Source organism: Chelonoidis abingdonii, chromosome 1 (genome assembly GCF_003597395.2).
Source record: "Chelonoidis abingdonii isolate Lonesome George chromosome 1, CheloAbing_2.0, whole genome shotgun sequence".
NCBI classification, from domain to species: domain Eukaryota; kingdom Metazoa; phylum Chordata; order Testudines; family Testudinidae; genus Chelonoidis; species Chelonoidis abingdonii.
The window spans coordinates 362,406,886-362,426,426 of record NC_133769.1 but is presented as its reverse complement, the minus strand read 5'-3'; the positions used below and the strand labels follow the sequence as shown (position 1 = coordinate 362,426,426).

General features: G+C 43.9%; 1 protein-coding gene across 1 annotated transcript in view; it reads left to right on the top strand.

Annotated features, from left to right (window-relative positions):
- FCHSD2 (FCH and double SH3 domains 2) overlaps nt 1-19,541 on the top strand; it is a 263,587-nt gene that overhangs the window by 232,395 nt on the left and 11,651 nt on the right. The window contains exon 13 of the mRNA XM_032796414.2: nt 15,192-15,353. Within this exon, the coding sequence (XP_032652305.1) occupies nt 15,192-15,353 (162 nt within the window). The remainder of the gene's footprint in view (nt 1-15,191; nt 15,354-19,541) is intronic.

The window sequence follows — 19,541 nt, the reverse complement described above, 5'->3', positions numbered from 1 at the left end:
GGCCTCTGGCACCGACGTCTACTCGCACCGTTCTCTCTCTCTACGGGTGAAGAACTAAGACTTGATGTCCGTCATGAACGTTCTGGAGCACTGCACCGGCGCCTAAGACGCATTCAGCAGTCGACTCTGCGACACATCTGGAATCGAGTGAGACCTGTCTGCTCGCGGTCATCCAGCAAACGTTGACGACACTGTCTCGAGATATCTCTCCAAGTTCCTCCGCAAGGTGCTCTGTCAAGTTTTACCGTTGGTACGACGCCCTCCCCTCGGTTCGATGAGACCAATGCTGCTTGACCTTCTACTTTTGCCTAACCGCCGCTCTCTCGTTGTTACATTTTCTCACAGTCGAGATAGGCCAGCTGATCGCGGTGACCGAGTATGCCTGCCTCAACCCCCAATATCAATCGCACTGCCTCTGTGTGCGGGTGACATTACTATCGTGTAGGGTGCATATGCTCGGCCTTGATAGACGATCCACCATCTCTCAGCTAGCTAACGTGCGCACATAAACAAGCTACCGTCTACGATTCTGCGATCTTGCCTCGGCGTTCTTGGTGCCCTTGCTCTCGTGGATATGTAAGCCTCACGTGTTACACGTATTCAATCTTTCCGAATCTGCTTGCTCCCTGTAGTGGAGCGCGATCTCCTCTCTGCATCCTGATACGCGGTTCTCCCGCGTTTCTGCTCGGTGCCCTCCCTCGGGCTTCCTCTCTCTGGCTACCTGGTCCATGATCCTTCCGGCACGCTCTGCCACTGGCTATCCCGCTGTAACTCTTTCGCGTTGCACCGCCCCTTATTCTCTCCCCGTCGGCGCTTCAAGGAATCCCACACCCGCGCTCGAGCTCTCTCGTGGCACCACCTTGCGACGCGATGTGTGTCGTCTAGGTCCCGATCTCGTTCCTGGTAACCGCTCGACTCATAGAGACGGGGTGCACTGTCACCTAACTCTTCTGGGTTGATCCCTCGCCGGTCGCCCGCATCCATCTGAGCTGCTAGATCAGTCCCTATATGAGGCAGCTTTCAACTTACCCAGGGTGCTTTTCACTCCTCCTTTGGCCCAATGTTCCCGACAGCATTGAGTGAAGATGTCCTCTCATGCCAGGACTCGATTCCGCCTCTGCACAGGACGTGGTATTCCGCGTATGTGCCGTGCTGAAGCTTCCTCTTTGTCCCCTGTGCGAGCGACCCTAGTGTCCTTAGTTTCCGCGCACCGCTCCCCATCAGTGGTTCCTCTCTGGGTCACTCCTCATGGGTCTAATAACCGACAGGCTATCGGAACATGTACCTCGCAGTTCCCTACTTGTCGCCGTCACTTCTGCATGCCCATCGAAGCAACTGGGTGCGGTGGCGTCATTGTCATAGTCGACTTTGGGCCACGCCCCTGTCTATCTCAAGGTCCAACCGTGGGGATTACGCGCTTGTTCGCCTGCCACCTGCTTCTGCCAGCGGTGTCAATGTTCCTTTTTTCCCACTGTAGGAGGCTGAGAGGTTCATCCTCATACGAAGTTCATATGTCCACACAGTGATCTCCACCACTTGGTGCCTTGTGTCTTGTCCGTTCTTTAACTTCCCTTCTGTGTATGAGGGTGGCGGGGGGGAATGCCTTCACGGTCCCGCTACCTCACACATTCTCGCTGAGCGCCCACAGTTGCAGAGCTCCTCGTCGTAGATCAGGTGAACGGCCTGCCTCAAATTCATGAATTCGCGGACAGGTAGGGAGGGGTGCGTGAAGAAATGGGGCCTGGAGCCGCGTCGTGGACAGAGTTAGATTTTTTTCTGTTTACCCTGTTGAAGCCGCCATGCTTCGACGGTTGCTTGCACCGACTCGCTTTAGATGGTTGCTCCGGATCCGGTCATGTTGTCAGTATCCTCTCTCTCTCGTCATCCCCCCTTCCCCTCCCCCAAGTGCTCACCCTGCGTTTCATTTCCCATTCATGATGCTTCCTGTGCGTCCAAGGCACTCTTCATCCTATATGGCTCGGTGCACATTCTTACAGCCCAGTTTGAGCGTCAGCTAACACAACAATTACAGGGCCACTGGCTCTTCTCCTTAATCGCCCCGCTGACAGGTCCACCTACAGAAGCTCTTGCTTGTCGCACTTCATCCGGGAATTGATTGACCAGGCCCGTGCTGATACTATTCTTGCAGTCGTCTCTTTGCTCGTAACTATTCACTCGCGAAGCCGGGAGAGTTTTGTAGCTGCTCCAAGTAAATTACTGCGTACCTCTAAGAGGGTCAAGAGTCATACCATATGGATAGAAATGGTGCCAATCCTCCTTCCCTGTTATCGCTCTTGTACGCGGTACATACAGTCCTCGTCTCATGAGAGGGAACACCCATGGCCAGCATATGCTGCGGCTTCTCTCCATAAATGATACAAGAAGGACACATAAGTGGCCCCGAATTGGATCTATAATACTGGGGGCGGCGGCCAATCAACTCGTGCTGCGTTGCGAAACTCATGAAAGCCTTACTTAGCCACTACAAACCTGGGGGGTGGGTGGGTCATAGTTCTCGGAATTTAGTCTCCTTCAATCTCATCACGATGTTTGTCTCCCTACTCTTTGGAAGGGCTGGTGGTGATGATTCTAGTGTCGGCGAGGACTTTCCCCGTCCAGGACCCTCGTTAGAGAGTGTAGCTAGCTCTGCCGAGTCCTCAAGACATTTGGCCTTCGGGTGATTCTGGCTCCATGAGACGGTTTATGGCTTCAGTGTCAGGTTCCTTTCCTGCTAAACCATATCCCCCTCCTCCCTCCCCTCTGCTATCAGCGGAACTACGCTGTTACCGTTTCGGGCTTGCCTTTGCTAACGGTCCGAAGCACGTCTTTTCTCAGAAAAGGCTGACGCTGGGTGTCATAAGTGCCGCTGGAAGGACACAGGTATATTTGCCTTCTCGGATGCACACGCCGGTGACTCATCGCCAAGCCTTTCTCGCACTCAGCTCTACTAACAGACCCCCATTACTCTCGCTCTGACAACTAACTAGCGAAGATAACTGTACGTGCAGGATGCTGGTAAAAGGCGTGGTCAAGCCTAAGTCGATAGCTCGGCTCGGCTCAAGAACCCCCAGGGGGCCAAACTAATCAAGACAGGCCCACTCTCGAACCACTATCCGGCCCAACACAACTTCTTTTGAAGGTAGCGCTAACAAGGTGGTCCAGTCTTACGTTCTCTCTCAAGTTGTATTTATTCAGGAATCGTTTTTCCCATCCGCAGTTTTTATCAACCGCCATCCTCTTTTTTTCACTCCTGTCTCCGATGTTCACCAATCTTACTTCGGATCTTGTGAGTGCCTTACACACTCTCATGGAACTATGGGTACTACCTCCACTTTTTAGTTCCCCCCATGCTCGTTCCCTCTCGGGACCTCCTCTTCAACGATCAACTCCTCACTTACACGTCGTGGACGACATCTTGCCATTGGAGTCCAACTGGCGATTGTGTAATCAAAGAGGGATCAAACTGTGGCAAGGGGTTCATATTCCGCCGACTATTTCCTAATCCCAGTACGAGGGTAGAGTATCATTTCACAGAACCATAATCCATAGGAGGCATGCAGAACCTCACAAACAAGTTTCATGGAATTCATTGGGTTCGTAGATCGCTCTCGCAATGACGCTATCTGTGGACCTTCATCTTCGTCGTTGGATTGCCCCAGAGACTGGTATTTCAGAGCAACTGTTCCTGGCATCAATAGGAGGACTCTTGATTTTTTCATTTATTGGCGCTCTTCCTGCATACTATTGACGATTAACACTATCGGTTTGTGTAGTGACTTCTCCATCAACATTTCCAGTTTACGGTCCTTCTTCTGGCCTCTCTGCAGCCCCAAGAATATTCACCAAAGTGCATGGCTGTAGTCGCTTCTCCCTCGCCCACGTTGGAATACCGTTTTTCCGGTATCTCGATGATTGGCTCATTCAAGGGACCTCCGAGGCACAAGTCATCCATTATGTGGACATCATCAAGACTATTCATGAGTCTAGGCCTGATGATCCAATACAGAGAAATTCCATCTGGTTCCCACACAGAGGATACACTTCATTGGGGCCATCCTGGACTCCCAATCTCGCCCAACCTGCTTACCACAGCCTCGGTTTCAGGCGATGGAACATTATCTTGAGGCCTACAGAACTTCCCGTAACTTCGGCTCGCACTTGTTCCGCTCTCCTGGGTCACATGGCTGCCTGCATGTTCGTGACCAAACACACCAGGCTATGCCTCCGTCCCTCCAATCTTGGCTCATCTGTTATCACGCTCGGCAGAGACACCATAGACATGATAGTCACGATCCCTGAGATCCTAGGCTCCGTCAACTGGTGGTTCGATGCTCACCTGGTGTGTGCGGGATGCCGTTTCCATCACCCCAGCCTTCTATGTCCCTGATGACGGATGCGTCATCTCTCGGCGGTGCTCACCTCGCCATCTTCGCACTCAAGGCCTTTGGTCATCTCAGGGCTGCCCTTCACATCAAACGTCGAAGCTGAGAATCTGCCTGCGTCAGCGTTTCAACCAGCATTTGCAAAGCCGTTGCTGTCTCCAGTGTTCAAACAACCAAACACAACGGCCTATATTACATAAAACAAAGGGAGGGACACAGTCTCCCCCTTTTCAGGAGCCATCCAGCTTTGGGACTTCTCTATAAGCCCACTCGATAGTACCTGGTGCATCTTTTCTCCAGGGTCGGAACACATCTGGTGGATCGACTCAGCAATCCTTCCTGTCTCACGAGTGGTCGATTCGCCGGACATCATTCATGTCTGCTTTCCGGAGTGGCTTTCCCCTGTATAGACCTCTTCGCTTCCCTAAAACAGAATGCGAGGATAGTCTGCTCCTTCCACGAGCCTCTCCGGATCGATCTCGACGCTTTCTGATACCGGGACATCCAACTGGCCTTTCGCTTTCCATACCATTCCCATTGTTGCACAGGGTCCTGATAAGCATCGCACTAGGAGCAGGAGCTCCTTGATCATTGATCTCGTCCAGCGTGGCCCAGGCAGCACTGGCTACACATGTTGCTCACCTGTCAATAGCGACCACAATTACTGCTCTTGCCCAGACTCATCACTCAGACACTGCAGACTTCACCATTCACGACCTTGCAGTCCCTTCACCTACGCAATGGAAGCCTTGTTACGTTGCTTCTGGCTCAGTACACATAGTACTCCTGCGGTAGCAGAACTCCACTCAGTCAACGTATCTGGCCAAGTGGGAAGGGTTTCTTCTGCTAAGTGCGAAACGCTAATAGTTACTCCCACCGAGGTATCGATCCCCATACTTTGACTACCTCTGGTCGTCTAACGACAGTGCCTAGCAAGGGTATTCATGGGGGGACACTTGACGTCCATTCTCTAACTTGCATCCAGGGAAAGCAGCTGCTCCATGTCTTACACCCTATGGTTTCATAGGTTCTCAAGGGCTTGGTACTGCTATATACCCCAAGTACGCCGTCGCGTCCCACCTGGGACCTCAACCTGGTTCTAACCAGACTTATGTCTTTCCCTTTCTAGCCGTTGCAACCTGCTCGCTCCTAGTACCTGTCCTGGAGACAGCTTTCCTCGTAGCCATTACATCGGCCAGACGCAGTCTCCGAGCTTAGGGCTCTCACGGTGGACCCACCGTATACTGTGTTTCCAGGACAGGGCAGTTGCACCACATTCGGCTTTCTCCCTAATGGTATCTCGCCTTTCATATCAACCAGGATATCTTCCTTCCAGTCTTCTTCCCGAAGCCACTCGTCACATGGGAACAACAATTGCACTCCTTAGTATGTCCGATTACTTTGCAGCTGCGCATTATTATATCGGAGCGGATCAAACCTTTCATAAATACGCCCAACTCTTCATCGCAGCGGGCAGACTGAATGAAGGGCCCTACCTGTCTTCCCAGAGTTTACATTGTGGGTGACAGCGTGCATCGTACTTGTTTTGACTTGGTCCATGTCCCGGAGCCACCTCACCGCACATTTCTCAGAGGCTCCAGGCTTCATCTGCCGTCCTTACTGGCTCATATACCCATCCAGGAGATTATGTGCGCAGTACCTGGTCCTCCGTCACACCTTTGCCTCACATTACGCTCTGGTTCAACAGTCCAGAGATGATGCAGCCTTTGGCTCAGCAGTTCTGCATTCTACAATATCTCACTCCAACCCCACCGCCTAGGTAAGGCTTGGGAATAACCTAATTGGAATCGATATGAGCAAGCACTCGAAGAAGAAAAGATGGTTACTCATCTTTGTAATGGTTGTTCTTCGAGATGTGTTGTTCATATCCATTCCAAACCCGCCCTCCTTCCCCTCTGTCAGAGTAGCCAGCAAGAAGGTACTGAAGGGCCGTTGGGTCAGCAGGGGTATATATCCAGCGCCATGACGGCGCCACTCTAGGGGGTGACCCAGCCAACCCAGCAAGCGTTGCTAGGGTAAAAATCGTCCAACGAATGTGCATGCGGTGCGTGCACACCTAATTGGAATGGATATGAGCAACACATCTCGATGAACAACAGTTACAAAGTTGAGTAACTGTCTTTTTTGAAAAGCTCTGTTGCTTTTCATACTGTGGAAATCATTCTGTGGAGGAATGTCCAGAGGAACATCAGTTTGTTTAATGTCTGTGCTCCATAGACTTAAAAGTAACTAAGGCTGGCAGTGCACCAGAAGGATTTTGGAACCTCTAACAAACTCTGTGTATTTTTATAAATGACTGTCTAAAACAAGTGGTTGCACCAATAAAAGAAAATAGTTAATGTAAAATTTAGCATTTTGTAACTATATTAAGATATTGTTTTGATAGTCCAGTAAAATGCTAATGAACAGGAAGATTAAAGTTTTTCAGAAGATAACTTCAGAAAACACAATACTTCAGGGACAGTATGGAAAATTCATAATATGGCTTGTACACCAGGCCTTCATGATCTTACAAAGCACGCAATTGCAGGCCTTTCACTTCCAAATTTAAGTGAATTAGAAATGAAAAGGAGAAATCTGTGGCAGAGCTTGAGCGGGTAGGGGAGAAGTTTACTTTCATGGAGAGCCTTACAAAAAGTGACTTGTCTTTTCTGATTTGTTTGTATAGGGCTAGCACTGTGTAGCCTTGACCTGCAATATTACAGCCTGTTACTACAGTATTATGGAGATGCTGTCTGTGACTTAATACTTAAGTTTGTGCTCAATTTTGCTCTTAAAACGGGGATTCAACCTCTTCGTTTTGTAAGAAAAATAGAAAGTATTCTCCACAAACTTAATTCATGACATCACTACAGGATAGAGTTAAAGTTGTTTGGGTGTCTTAACTGTGCATTCCTTACCTTAACATCTTTAGGTTTCTTTTAAGTGAATTTCCTGGGTATACATGCGGGGTTTTGAGATAATTATACTACACCCCATAATGCGTTTACTCGTACGTTACTGATATATACTCTCAACCTTAACTTCATTTTAATAGGTTTTTTATGTCTGGGAGTAAGTAATAAATATATTTACTTAAAAATAAAAAATATAGTGTGACTAGATTCTCAGGGTTAAAAAAGCAGGACCCTTCTCCTGTGGGAGCAGAGTTCAAAGAGGTATGGTTTTAGTAAGTGTCAGGGAAGTGTGCATATTTTAATGTTTGCAGCTGGGAAAGGAAAAGCAAAGGCTTCCTATTCATCCTCTTTTTAAGAAAGCCCCTGGTTCTGACTCACAGGATGTCTCTTTTTTTTTTGATCGTTTGTTTTGTTTACACAATAACTTTTGTTTATGAATAATGGGCATCCAGCAATAGTATATGGCAGTTCAGTTCAATTAAACAGTGTGAGTTACAATTTTATAACAAGGTTCCTTCAAGGTGCAATGACTTGGAGTTGCAGACACACCACAGGATGCTGCTGGTTATTCCCCTGTATCTTCAGAGGGGAAAAATAGGGCTCATAAGAGGGGCTAAATTTCATCCAGGAGGGCAGTAAGATTCAGAGAAGACGTTTTTTTTCCATCTTGTTCTTCCCTCTTTTGACATAGCAAACAATGAAGTGCAAAAAGCAAAATCTTTTTTTTTTTTCTTGCTTTTGTGATTTTACAGGGCTGAAACTTATTCACAATTAATCACACTATAGTTGTAACAGATTTTTAGCACATACAGTAGGTCACCTTTTCTGGAATTCTGTAGTTGCTTTTTTTTTAATTCTTTCAAAAGATACTATTTGAAGAGACTTGTCACTAAGGTGTTTTGGGGATGCAAATGAACACTTGGTTTCCTACAGGCCCTTTTCTTGCATTATTTATTGATAACTAGAAATAAATCTACACATTGTTACATTACTGTTCAGAAATATATTATTTTGGCTGGTTATTCACAGGAAGCTGTGAAACTTATTGTTGCTTCTTTTCATTTCTTTAGTTTTGAAGCAGGAATTTATCCTCATTTTTTGCAAACTATAGATCCAGATGCTGATCTTTACTTCACACAGGAGTAGTAAATACACAACAGGATTTCTTCTTCCAAGTAATACAAACATGAGGAGCACATGAAATATAAATAAAACAATATTTTATCTTCAGTCTTATTTTTCTTAATTTTAACTTTATTTCTTTATTATATTTTCATAACTCATCATCAGAAAGACCTAGGTTGGATAAATGGGCATTGTGCAGACCACTATTTATTAGCCAGCTTGAACAGTTTAAGGCTTTTGAAATTGGCATAAAAACATTCTAATTCTGAGCTATTAAACAGTCCTTGTAAAAACACCCATGTTCTGTACTGAGGCTTAATTAAAACTTTGAAATACGGGTTTCAGATGCTCATGTTTAGCATCCTGGAGTATTAAAGCTGAGATGCCTCACAAAGGTTGGTTAGGGTCATAGAAAATATGAATAACTACTTGGTAAACAAAAGATACTCCCAATACAAGAGCAGCACAAGGGTTTGTGATAGAGGGTGCCATTTTGAGGCCACTCACCCAGAGAGGAAGTGCTTTGTTTTTCCTAAAGTTCATTAAATATTTTAGGAAAAATTGTAATCATGGCCACCAGCCCGAGTTGGTGGCCACACTCTGAGGCCACCAAAAAATTTGTTGAGAACCCCTGGCCCAGACAGTCTACAAACAGGACATAAGCATTAGTGGTTTACAATAGTCGGAGGTGCAATATAAACCATAAATGTTTGTGGGGTGCCTAGATTAATGTTTGTAACTGTGAATATATTAAGTTAATTGAGAATAAGTTACATTAAAACTGCAACAAAAATTATGGTCTAAACATATCTTGTGTCATTTTTCAGGGCATGGGAAATGTCTTCATGTTGTAATACTGTATTAGAATGGGGTAGCATTTGGTACAACATCACTGAAGTGCATTATGGTATGGTAGAGTTGCTCCAAAACTGTATGCATGTGAGAACCCATCTTAACAAAGCAACATGGCAACACTGCGGGGTCATTAGCAAATGTGTTTGGCGTGAATGGGCAGATCCAAACAGAGGAATGGATGAATTACCAAAGAATCCCTTCTGATGGACTAGAACTCAGCTTCCCCCAGTGTCTGTAAGGAACTGGGGTCAGGTGTGGTTAGAAAGTATTGTAGAATGTTAGTCTTAGGCCTTGTTTACATGAAAAAGGTATACTGGTTTCTACTCAGTTTAATTAAGCTGGTGTCTTGTGCAAACACTCTGATTTCAGTTAGTCTCTTATCTCAATTTAGCCTTATTTGGTAAGGAATCAATTTAAGATACATGGATATAAACACATTTAACTGAAATAAGAGTGCCCCCACAAGGGATTTATTGTTTTAGTTAAATCTATAGTTCTTCCATCTGTACCCAAGACTTTAGAGTACTCAGACTGCAGCGTTGGGTACAATCAAAAAGAAACACACAGGTATGACGTGTTCTTTATAATTGCAAGATTCACCAGATCTGTCTGGGAGTCCCAGGAATTCCAGATTTACTTTCATTTTACTGTTGTTTATGCTATAGACCTTGTTAAATTTTAACAAAAGTACAAACAGACACTTCAGTCAGTGATTTGTTGGCATTTTAAGAGATGCTTAATGCTGTGATAAATTGGAAGGACCCATTTTACACCATAAAACGATAGATGTGGCTCCATCTTTAATTATAGTGTCAAGTGCTCATTTTACCTTCCTCTTCTGTTTAAATCGGTATTCTTTGAAGTTTAATAACATGGTGCATATGGTGCATGTTAACATCTTTTAATTTACTATTTTCTCAGTAGTAAAGTTTGCATATGAGAACTATATCCACAGTATACGTTAATCATTCAACTGATGGCTATCTGATAACAATCTTTAACTTTTTAAGCATGCTTAACTGAGAAATAGAAACTCATAGACTCATAGACTTTAGGGTCAGAAGGGACCAATATGATCATCTAGTCTGACCTCCTGTGCAAAGCAGGCCACAGAACCCTACCCATCCACTTCTATAACAAACCCCTAACCTATGTCTGAGTTATTGAAGTCTTCAGATTGTGGTTTCAAGACCTCAAGCTGCAGAGAATCCACCAGCAAGTGACCCATGCCCCACGCTGCAGAGGAAGGCGAAAAACCTCCAGGGCCTCTGCCATTCTGCCCTGGAGGAAAAATTCCTTCCCGGACCCCAGAATGATGGCGATCAGCTAACCTGAGCATGTGGGCAAGACTCACCAGCCAGCACTCAGGAAAGAATTCTCTGCAGCATCTCAGATCCCATCCATCTAACATCCCATCAAGACCACTGGGCATACTTACTGCTGAATCAAAGATCAATTGCCAAAATTAAGGATCTCATCGGTACCATCCTTCCATAAACTTATCAGCTTAGTCTTAAAGCCAGATATGTCTTTTGCCCCCACTACTCCCCTTGGAAAGGCTGTTCTAGAACTTCACCCTCTACATGTTAGAAACCTTCATCTAATTTCAAGTCAAACTTCCTAGTGTCCAGTTTTATACCCATTTGTTCTTGTGTCTACATTGGTACTAAGCTTATATTCCTCTCCCCCTAATATTTAATCCCTCTGATATATTTATAAAGCAAACATATCCCCCCTCAACTTCTTTTGGTTACGCTAAACAAGCCAAGCTCTTGAGTCCCTTTCATACGTTTTCCATTCCTCAGATCACCTAGTAGCTCATCTCTGAACCTGTTCCAGTTTGAATTCATCTTCTTAAACATGGGAGACCAGAACTGCACACAGTATTCCCAGAGAGGTCTCACCATGCCTTATTTAACGGTACTAACACTCCTTATCTTTGCTGCAAATACCTCACTTGGTGCATCCTAAAACCACATTAGTTTTTTTACAGCCATATCACTGGTGGCTCATAGTCATCCTGTGATCAACCACTATCCAAGATCCTTCTCCTCCTCTGTTGCTTCAACTGATGTGTCCCAATTTATAACTAAAATTCTTCTAATTATCCCTAAATGCATGACCTTGCACTTTCACTATTAAATTTCGTCCTGTTACTATTACTCCAGTTTACAAGGTCATCCAGATCTTCCTGTATGATATCCTGATCCTTCTCTGTGTTAACAATACCTCCCACTTTGTGTCATCCACAAACTTTAATTGGCACATTCCCGCTTTTGTGCCAAGGTCAGTAATAAAAAGTTAAATAAGATTAGTCCAAAACGATCCTCTCAGGAACCTCCACTAGTAACTCCTTCCAGCCTGACAGTTCACCCTTCAGTACGACCCTGAGTCTCGCCTTTAACCAGTTCCTTATCCACCTTTCAATTTCATATTGATCCCATCTTTTCCAATTTAACTATAATTCCCATGTGGAACCGGTGTCAAATGCCTTACTGAAATCGAGGTAAATTAGATCTACTGCATTTCCTTTGTCTAAATAATCTATCACTTTCTCAAAGAAGGAGATCAGGTTGTTTGGCACAATCTACCTTTCTAAAACCATGTTGTAATTTGTCCAATTACCATTGACCCTCAATGATCCTTAACTACTTTCTCCTTCAAAATTTTTTCCAAGACCTTACATACTACAGATTTCACCTAAACCGCTATAGTTACTCAGATCACTTTTTTCCCCTTTCTTAAAGATAGAAACTATGTTAGCAATTCTCCAGTAGTACGGTACAACCCCTGAGTTTACCGATTCATTAAAAATTCTTGCTAATGGGCTTGCAATTTCATGTGCCAGTTCCTTCAATATTCTTGGATGAAGATTATCTGGGCCCTCCAATTTGATCCCATTAAGCTGTTCACGTTTGGTTTCTACCTCAGATGTGGTAATATCTGCCTCCATAACCTCATTCCCATTTGTCATCCTACCATTATCCCTAAGCTCCTCATTAGCCTCATTAAAGACTGAGGCAAAGTATTTATTAGATATTTTGTTAGCTAGGCTCCTCGCATTAGTGTACAGACGTCATAATTTTTGCCGTTTGGCCTCACTGACATTCTTTACCCTGTTAGGCACAGATATTCTACTACCAGCATCACGTGTTAGATTGGTATCTACACTACCCTTCCTCCTGATGTCAATTCTTCTGTCCATGGCTGTATCCCCTCTTACTTTGTTTTCTTCCCTCTCAAGGAGAAATTCCGGCGTGGAGATCACCTGGACATCTCCCAACCATCTCCCCCAAATTCCTAGTTTAAAGCTCTCTTAATCAGTTGGGCGAGCCTCCATCCTAGAAGTCTATTTCCCTCCTTACTGAGGTGAAGTCCATCCCGAGAGAACAGTCTTCTGTCCATAAATGCTTCCCAGTGGCCGTACATCCCAAAGCCCTCCTTATAGCACCACTGCCTGAGCCATCTGTTGATGGCCATAATCTTGTCACACCTTTGTTGCCCTTCTCTAAGAACCGGCAGAATCCCACTGAAGATCACTTCACTCTTTGTGGTTCAGTGGCATTGGTCTTTTCCCATGAAAAATGTGTTTTGAACTCCTTCTGCCCCAGCCTCCAATATTTGCATCTAACAGCATCTTGGCGGATTCTCCTGAACTTCAGAATTTCTTCCAGGTCCTCTCTTACATTTGTGCGCCCTTAAAAAATTACCTTTACTTTAAACAGCATTAAATGATGAGTAGTAGTATATACTTTTGCTGCAATAGCTCCTTAAAACCCTATATCCCGTGATAACTGCACTCGTGTTTAAAGTAAGAATTTTTTTTAAAATAGTCCTGTAATTTGAAACAGACTTATAGTTACCACTGTTGCTTCTTTTTGATCAGGGTAAGAATGTGCACCAGGGCAACATAAAGTTCCATTCAGTTAGATTTCTAGCTGTTATAGCTACAGTTTCTTTTATTAATGCTGCAGATTTTCTGACTTATCCTCTTTATTAAAAGTAGGATCATTGAGGATCCAGACCAACATCACACTAAAACAAGATACATGATTCCAAATCGTCTTAACATTGTTAATACTTACAGGCATATTCTTTTACCTCCAAGAATTACTACTATCTTGTAGAGTAAGCTAGTGTTCTGACACAGAGTAATACAGATTCTTGGTACACTCAGCTGTGCTTCCACCACTGAGGAAGAAGGAACAATAGGCTGGCCTAGTTGTTTATACTGTACAGAAGTAGCACTGTATATTGAGTCATTTAGGAGTTTTCCTGTCAGTGGTTACACAACGATATTTTAGCTGGGTACACAGAATTACTTTAGAGAATCGACAGTTAAACAGAGTGACTGTTTATCAAAGTGTGCAATTTCCATTTCAAATTAGGCTAAACAGTGAACACTGAGCAGAAGAAAATGGATCATTATCCAGAGAATTTTTAGTAAACTGAAGATTGAAACAAATCATTAGACCACTTTGGTTTGCCAAGTCTTGTTCTCTGCGTCTGTTCCCATTATTGCTGGTGATTTACCAACATACTGTATCTGAAATAGAAACTTTCTCCTTTCTGACTGGTTACCTCCTGATTCATTCAGTGATATCAAAATGAATTGTCTGGGACCACAGTCGAAGAACCAGGCAAGAGAGAAAAGAGACTGCTTTTTTCAGGCGCAACATGCTATAATTAACAATGCTGTGAAAGGAAATACAGGAAAAACTACAAGACAGTTAAATGGGTTTCCACTCCCACCTCTGTCACTGAATCACTCTGTAACCTTTAGTAAATCATATAAACTTTGTTCTGCAGCTTCCCCAACTGTGAAATGCAAACAGGGTAGTCTGGTAGCTACAATACTGGACTGGAAGTCAGGCGACCTGGGTTCTAGTCAAAGCTCTGCCACTGGCCTGCTGTGTGACTATTGGCAATTCACGTCATCTCTGTGCCTCAGTTTCCCTTCCCCACCCTTCATTTTGTCTATCTAAATGTAAACTCTTTGGATTAGGGACTGTGTTACTGTGAATTTGTACAGTCTCTAATACAATGGGGCCCTGATCTCAGGTGGAGCCTCTGGGCCTCTGTAAACAAGTAGTAATTCTAAAGCACTTTGAGACATAGCATTAAATGCTAATTGGTAATATATACTTTTGCTGCAGTAGCTCCTTAAACCCACATATCCCATGGTAACTGCTCTCATGCAGAGAGCTGTTACCTATTTCTCCTGTGTGCTGGATGAAACCACAGACTCGTCCAGTTTTAGATGTGAGTGAACTGCGAGGGGGTGGGGGTTGTCTTTTTAATTTGTTACTATGAAAGGGATGCGATCAACTTGAAATTGTCAGTTTAAAAAAGGGAGTAGTTTCAGATACTGCCACTGTTTGAGTTCCTCCATCGATTTTTACAATCACATTTTCCTATTTTTATAAACATTTTCTCTCCCCTGTTCCAGTGTGAAGAGTCTGCACTAATAAGGGGAACTGTATTTAGTATTGTATAGTATTCATTTAGTATTGCTAAATGCATAAAGAAAACCTACAGAAAAAGTAGATACGTATTTTTCTCCTATTTTTCAGTTCCAGTAATTCTACGTCTTACATGTGAAAAATTGGTTTTAAAATTTTATTTTTTTTAAGATGATGAATTTCCCATAAAATATACAAAGAGCAAGTTTGTATAAGTGGATGGATCTGATGCTGAGAATCCCATTTTGTGGAATCTGGATAAGCTGGTATTTTGCATCTCTGCAGGCAAACAAATGAGTAACTGGACTTGTTTCCAAAGTGGAACTGATTTCTAAGCTTCCTGTGTAGTCTAACTGGTGGATTAGAAAAGGGTGTATTTTAATTGTGAGAAGAAATTAAAACTAAATGTGAAAGAATTTGGATAATATTTTCCATGTTTGTCTTTTCAGATAATTAAACTCAAAGCAGAGGCTCGTCTTGATCTGCTAAAGCAGATAGGGGTATCTGTTGATATGTGGTTGAAGAGTGCAATGAATCAAGTGATGGAAGAACTGGAAAATGAACGCTGGGCAAGCCTTCCTGTAGTGAACAATAATGGCTCTTCACACCTGGTACTATCTCCAGTTTGTAACCTTGATCTCTTGTTTCTCTTTGAACCTTGGCTAATGTGCATCCTGGACACTGGTACGTAGATCACAATTAATGCAGGATAAAACAGGAAGAAAGAAATTTGTGGAAGCATAGCTGTTTGACAGCTTATGCTAGAAAACTTCAGTGTAACTTTTATGTACCTTGATTTCCCTAGCAGGTGTTTCATACCAATCTGTAGCGAAGCGATGGCTCACTGGTGCAGCACCTTCTGCTGGTTGTCTGGGAATTAGCTCTTTTCCAGCATACAGAGCGCCCTCTGGAGGCCAGTGTCTCACCCGCCGCTGGTCTTGTGTCCCTCCCGGACCCTGGTGTCCTTTACCTCAGGGTTCTGTCCCAGCAGGACCCCACAGTCTGGGTCTCCCCTCTCCGGGGAACACCCAACCCTCTAAACCCACCTTGCCTCAGTGGCTACTGCCAGTCGTCATCTAGCCCCTGCTCACTGGGGCAAACTGCAGTCTGTAATGGCCACTCATCACAGGCAAGAGGGTTAGACCTGCTGCGTCTGCCTATCCCTGGGCTGCACCTCTACAGCACCAGTACCTGTTTAGGCCTTGACCAAGGCCTCAGCTGGGTGTGTTGCCAGGCTGGAGCTTCCCAGTTCCTCTTGCCCTTTTCCCCAGCACTGCTCTGCTTCAGGTACCATATGTTCCCCAGCAGCGAGGCCCTCTCCCTCCAGGGCTGGAGAGAGACTGCCCTGCCTTCTGCCTCTGCTGTTCTTTTATAGGGCCCAGCCTGGCCCTGATTGGCTCCCTCACAGCCTTTTTCTATTGGCTCCCCAGGGCTGTTTTTAACCCCTTCAGGGCTGGAGCAGGGTGACCACCCCGCTACACCATCTCAATGGTGTATAAGATAATTGAATGAAAGGAAGCATTCACAAAATTTAGAAAACACCTAGATGATGTAAGAGCCTAAATCCTATTTTCAAAAGTGACTGAGGCACTTAATCTCTTAAATTCCACCGACTTTCACTGAGACTTGAACTCCTAAGTGCCTTTAAGTCACTTTTGAAAGTGAGAGTTGGGCTCCAAAGTCATTAGATGCTTGTGAACATTTTACAGTATGTCAATAGTTTAGCTACAAAGCAATTAAATCAGGCCAATCCAAAAATACAAGAATAGGTTTGTATAGGCTATAATTAAGGCTACGTTTATGTCACTGAGGTCGTGGAAGTCACAGAATCCATGACTTCCAGAGACCTCCTTGACATTCTCTGGCAGGCAGTGGGGCCGTGGCACGGTTCCAGCGACAAGCGACGGGGCCCCCTGCAAAGTTCCAGTGACAGGTGGCAGGCTCCTGAGGGTGGCCCTCCTTAGGGTTCCAGCAACAGGCTACAGCCTCACACAAGGGGAAGGGGAACATCTCGGGCAAGAGGCTGGGGGTGTCCCATTTTCTCTTTGGGAAATACGGTCACCCTGCAGCTCCCAGCCACCGTGAGCAGAGGGTGGACCCCACAGCTCCCAGCCATGGAGCTGCAGCAGCAAAAGCTGCTTCCATGAATTTTTGTTTATTACCCATGACCTGTCCATGACTTTTACTAAAAATAACCATGACAAAACCTTGTCTACAGTTGTTTACGGAGTAGGCAAAGTAAGGCCATAAGTCTCCCACACTTACTTGGATGTTCAACTCTGGAAGAGATTAATTTTTTTAATCTAATTCAAGAAACAGGAAAAATTAATAATTTTCTTTTCCCCCTCACCCTACCCAAAGAGTAGTGTGTCTCAAAATAAACACTGACAAACACTGATAAAAATTATCTAAACCAAGAAATCCTATTTAAAAAAACAAAGAAAGAACTAAAAAAGAGCTTGTAATCTTATTTTTCTTATACGGCATGCAATGCTGAGATGTCACCGTTGGCAGTAAAACTAGCCAGTCTGTTGCTCTTCATTGGAAGCAGGCAAAAATAAAATTCCTGAAAGTTTAGTTAGTTTGCCTCAAACAGAATGTCAGATTTTATATATCCACTTAGCATATGGCAAAGCACGTAAAGTTCAAAGGCTTTTACAAACTTGGTCTCAATTATGGGGGGGCGTGGAGGGGGGAGTGCTTTTTTAATTGCAATGGGCAAATGCCTTTGCTATTTGTGGTTAAATTCACACTTTGCATTAATGTTTTTGACAACTACTTTGAGTATAAACAAAATCTTTTTTGTGGCGAGAGGGTGGTTTTGTAGTTTATGGCCTCATGCCTTTGAGGACTGGCTTTTCTTCCTTGGCTTCCCTCAAGAAACAGAAGGGCCTGCTCAGCCAGGATGCAGCATTTACACACACCCATCTCCTTACCACCTTTCCTTGGCTCTTTTGTGTCTTTACCATTTTCTTGTCAATGGCCGAGTGTTCTGGTGGCAAACCCTCACAGATGAGTCTCTTGTTTGAAATTCAGAACGTTGTGTCTGCATCCATCTGATTTCTGCACAAGAAGCAGAAATCCAGTGGAGGCCTCCTGAATTCACTCTGTTTGTTGTGCTTTGGCTTCCAGAAAATATTGGACTTATACTCCAAACTTTATTAAAAGTTATTTATGCTACAGGCTATTTACAGTCCTTGTTCTCACAACTCTGTCTCTGGGGCAGGGATTCCCAGGGGTGGTGTTACAATTAGCGACTTGAGTCTCACAAAATTCAGTGCCAGGTTTCAGACTTCCCAGGGCACAAGAGCGTTCTCATCCGAGTTTTGGTTTAAGCCCTTTCAAGCGATAATAGATGAGAATAGCTGCATTGCTATGTTTAACTGTATCTTTTCCCTTTCCTCTCCTTCTACCCCACCTCCTTCAGCTTCCTGTTGAAGAAACTGGATTCTTCCCAGTACCCTTCCTCTATCCAATCAGACATGCAAACAGTTGGCTCTACATCTAAAGCTAATGCCAGTCACTCGCAAGCTGGCAGATGCTACAGCATGGGAGGATAAAATGTAATTTCCATTTGCCCCCTTTACACATACACACTCTCTTGTGTATAAAGGATTATATTGACCTTGGCAGGCCAGATGAGGACAGCCCATAGATGGTATTTCTTAAAGCTGTTACAGACATTACTTTGCTTACTATTTTAAAAATTTACTGCTTGCTTTTCATACGAGATGCACTTTCACTTCACTCCCTAGGAGCAGGCAGTTTTTAATCTTAAGGCTTCAGCCTTCTACCTGTGCTTTGTCATGCACAGCTGAGCAAAGTTTGTGTTCTTTGTGTCTGGTCTTGTTATAAGATCATTTGTTCACTAGAGCTCTAAATGAATTGTCTTTTAATGAGTTATAAATTAAAAAATAGCATAACTGAAATAGCTTGATATCTCAATATTTATTTAACCAGCTAAAAAGATACAATAGTGTAAAAAGCCTAAGGAATCAACATCACCTCACATAGACAGCTGGCTGGCTTTGTGATGTAATGGAGAAATGCACAGTTTGGGGACAGAATACTAAATTATTTATTCTACTTAGGTGCCAGCTAAAGCTTTTCTCACAATTTTGTGATTTAATGCCACTTGGAAAATTGGTTGATACTGCTGTTCTATATTAGTGTAATTGGGATGACGCAGTCTATTTATCCTATGAAAGAGGAAGAGAATGATGGCCGGTTTTGGTAGTCACTCATGACTCTCAACTCCGCTGAGACGGATAATAATCCAATGTGCAGTTTTAAAAAAAAATAACCAGAAAATAAAAACCAACCAACCGACAACCATGAGTGTACTTTCCAGGTGGCTGGTTAGCTGTGAACATGGAACTGTGATTGCTTGGATGATTGTAATGGGATAGTATCTTTCACCCTTTAGGTTCAAATTCAGCCCACATTATCATTTGATAGTTTTTCAGCAGCCTGTGTAAAATGATTTATGGTCTCGAGCCAGAGGTGCCCACATCACAGTTGCAACTGATGGACACCTTTGCAGTTTCAGCAGAGCTGTCAAAGGAGTGAGTGGGTATGAAATCTCAACTCCTCTTACTCCTAGAAGTTGTTCATCCAAGTCAGAATAGCAGTGAATTGATTTTTTCTGCTGTTGATGGAGCTCTGTCTGTTCTGAGGATAAATAAAAGGCTTCTAGATAGTAATTTAGTCACCAGCACTAAATCTGCCCAAATGTATGTGTGTATATAGTTGAGACAAGATAATTAAATTATCTAACATAATGATACGTAAATGATGCC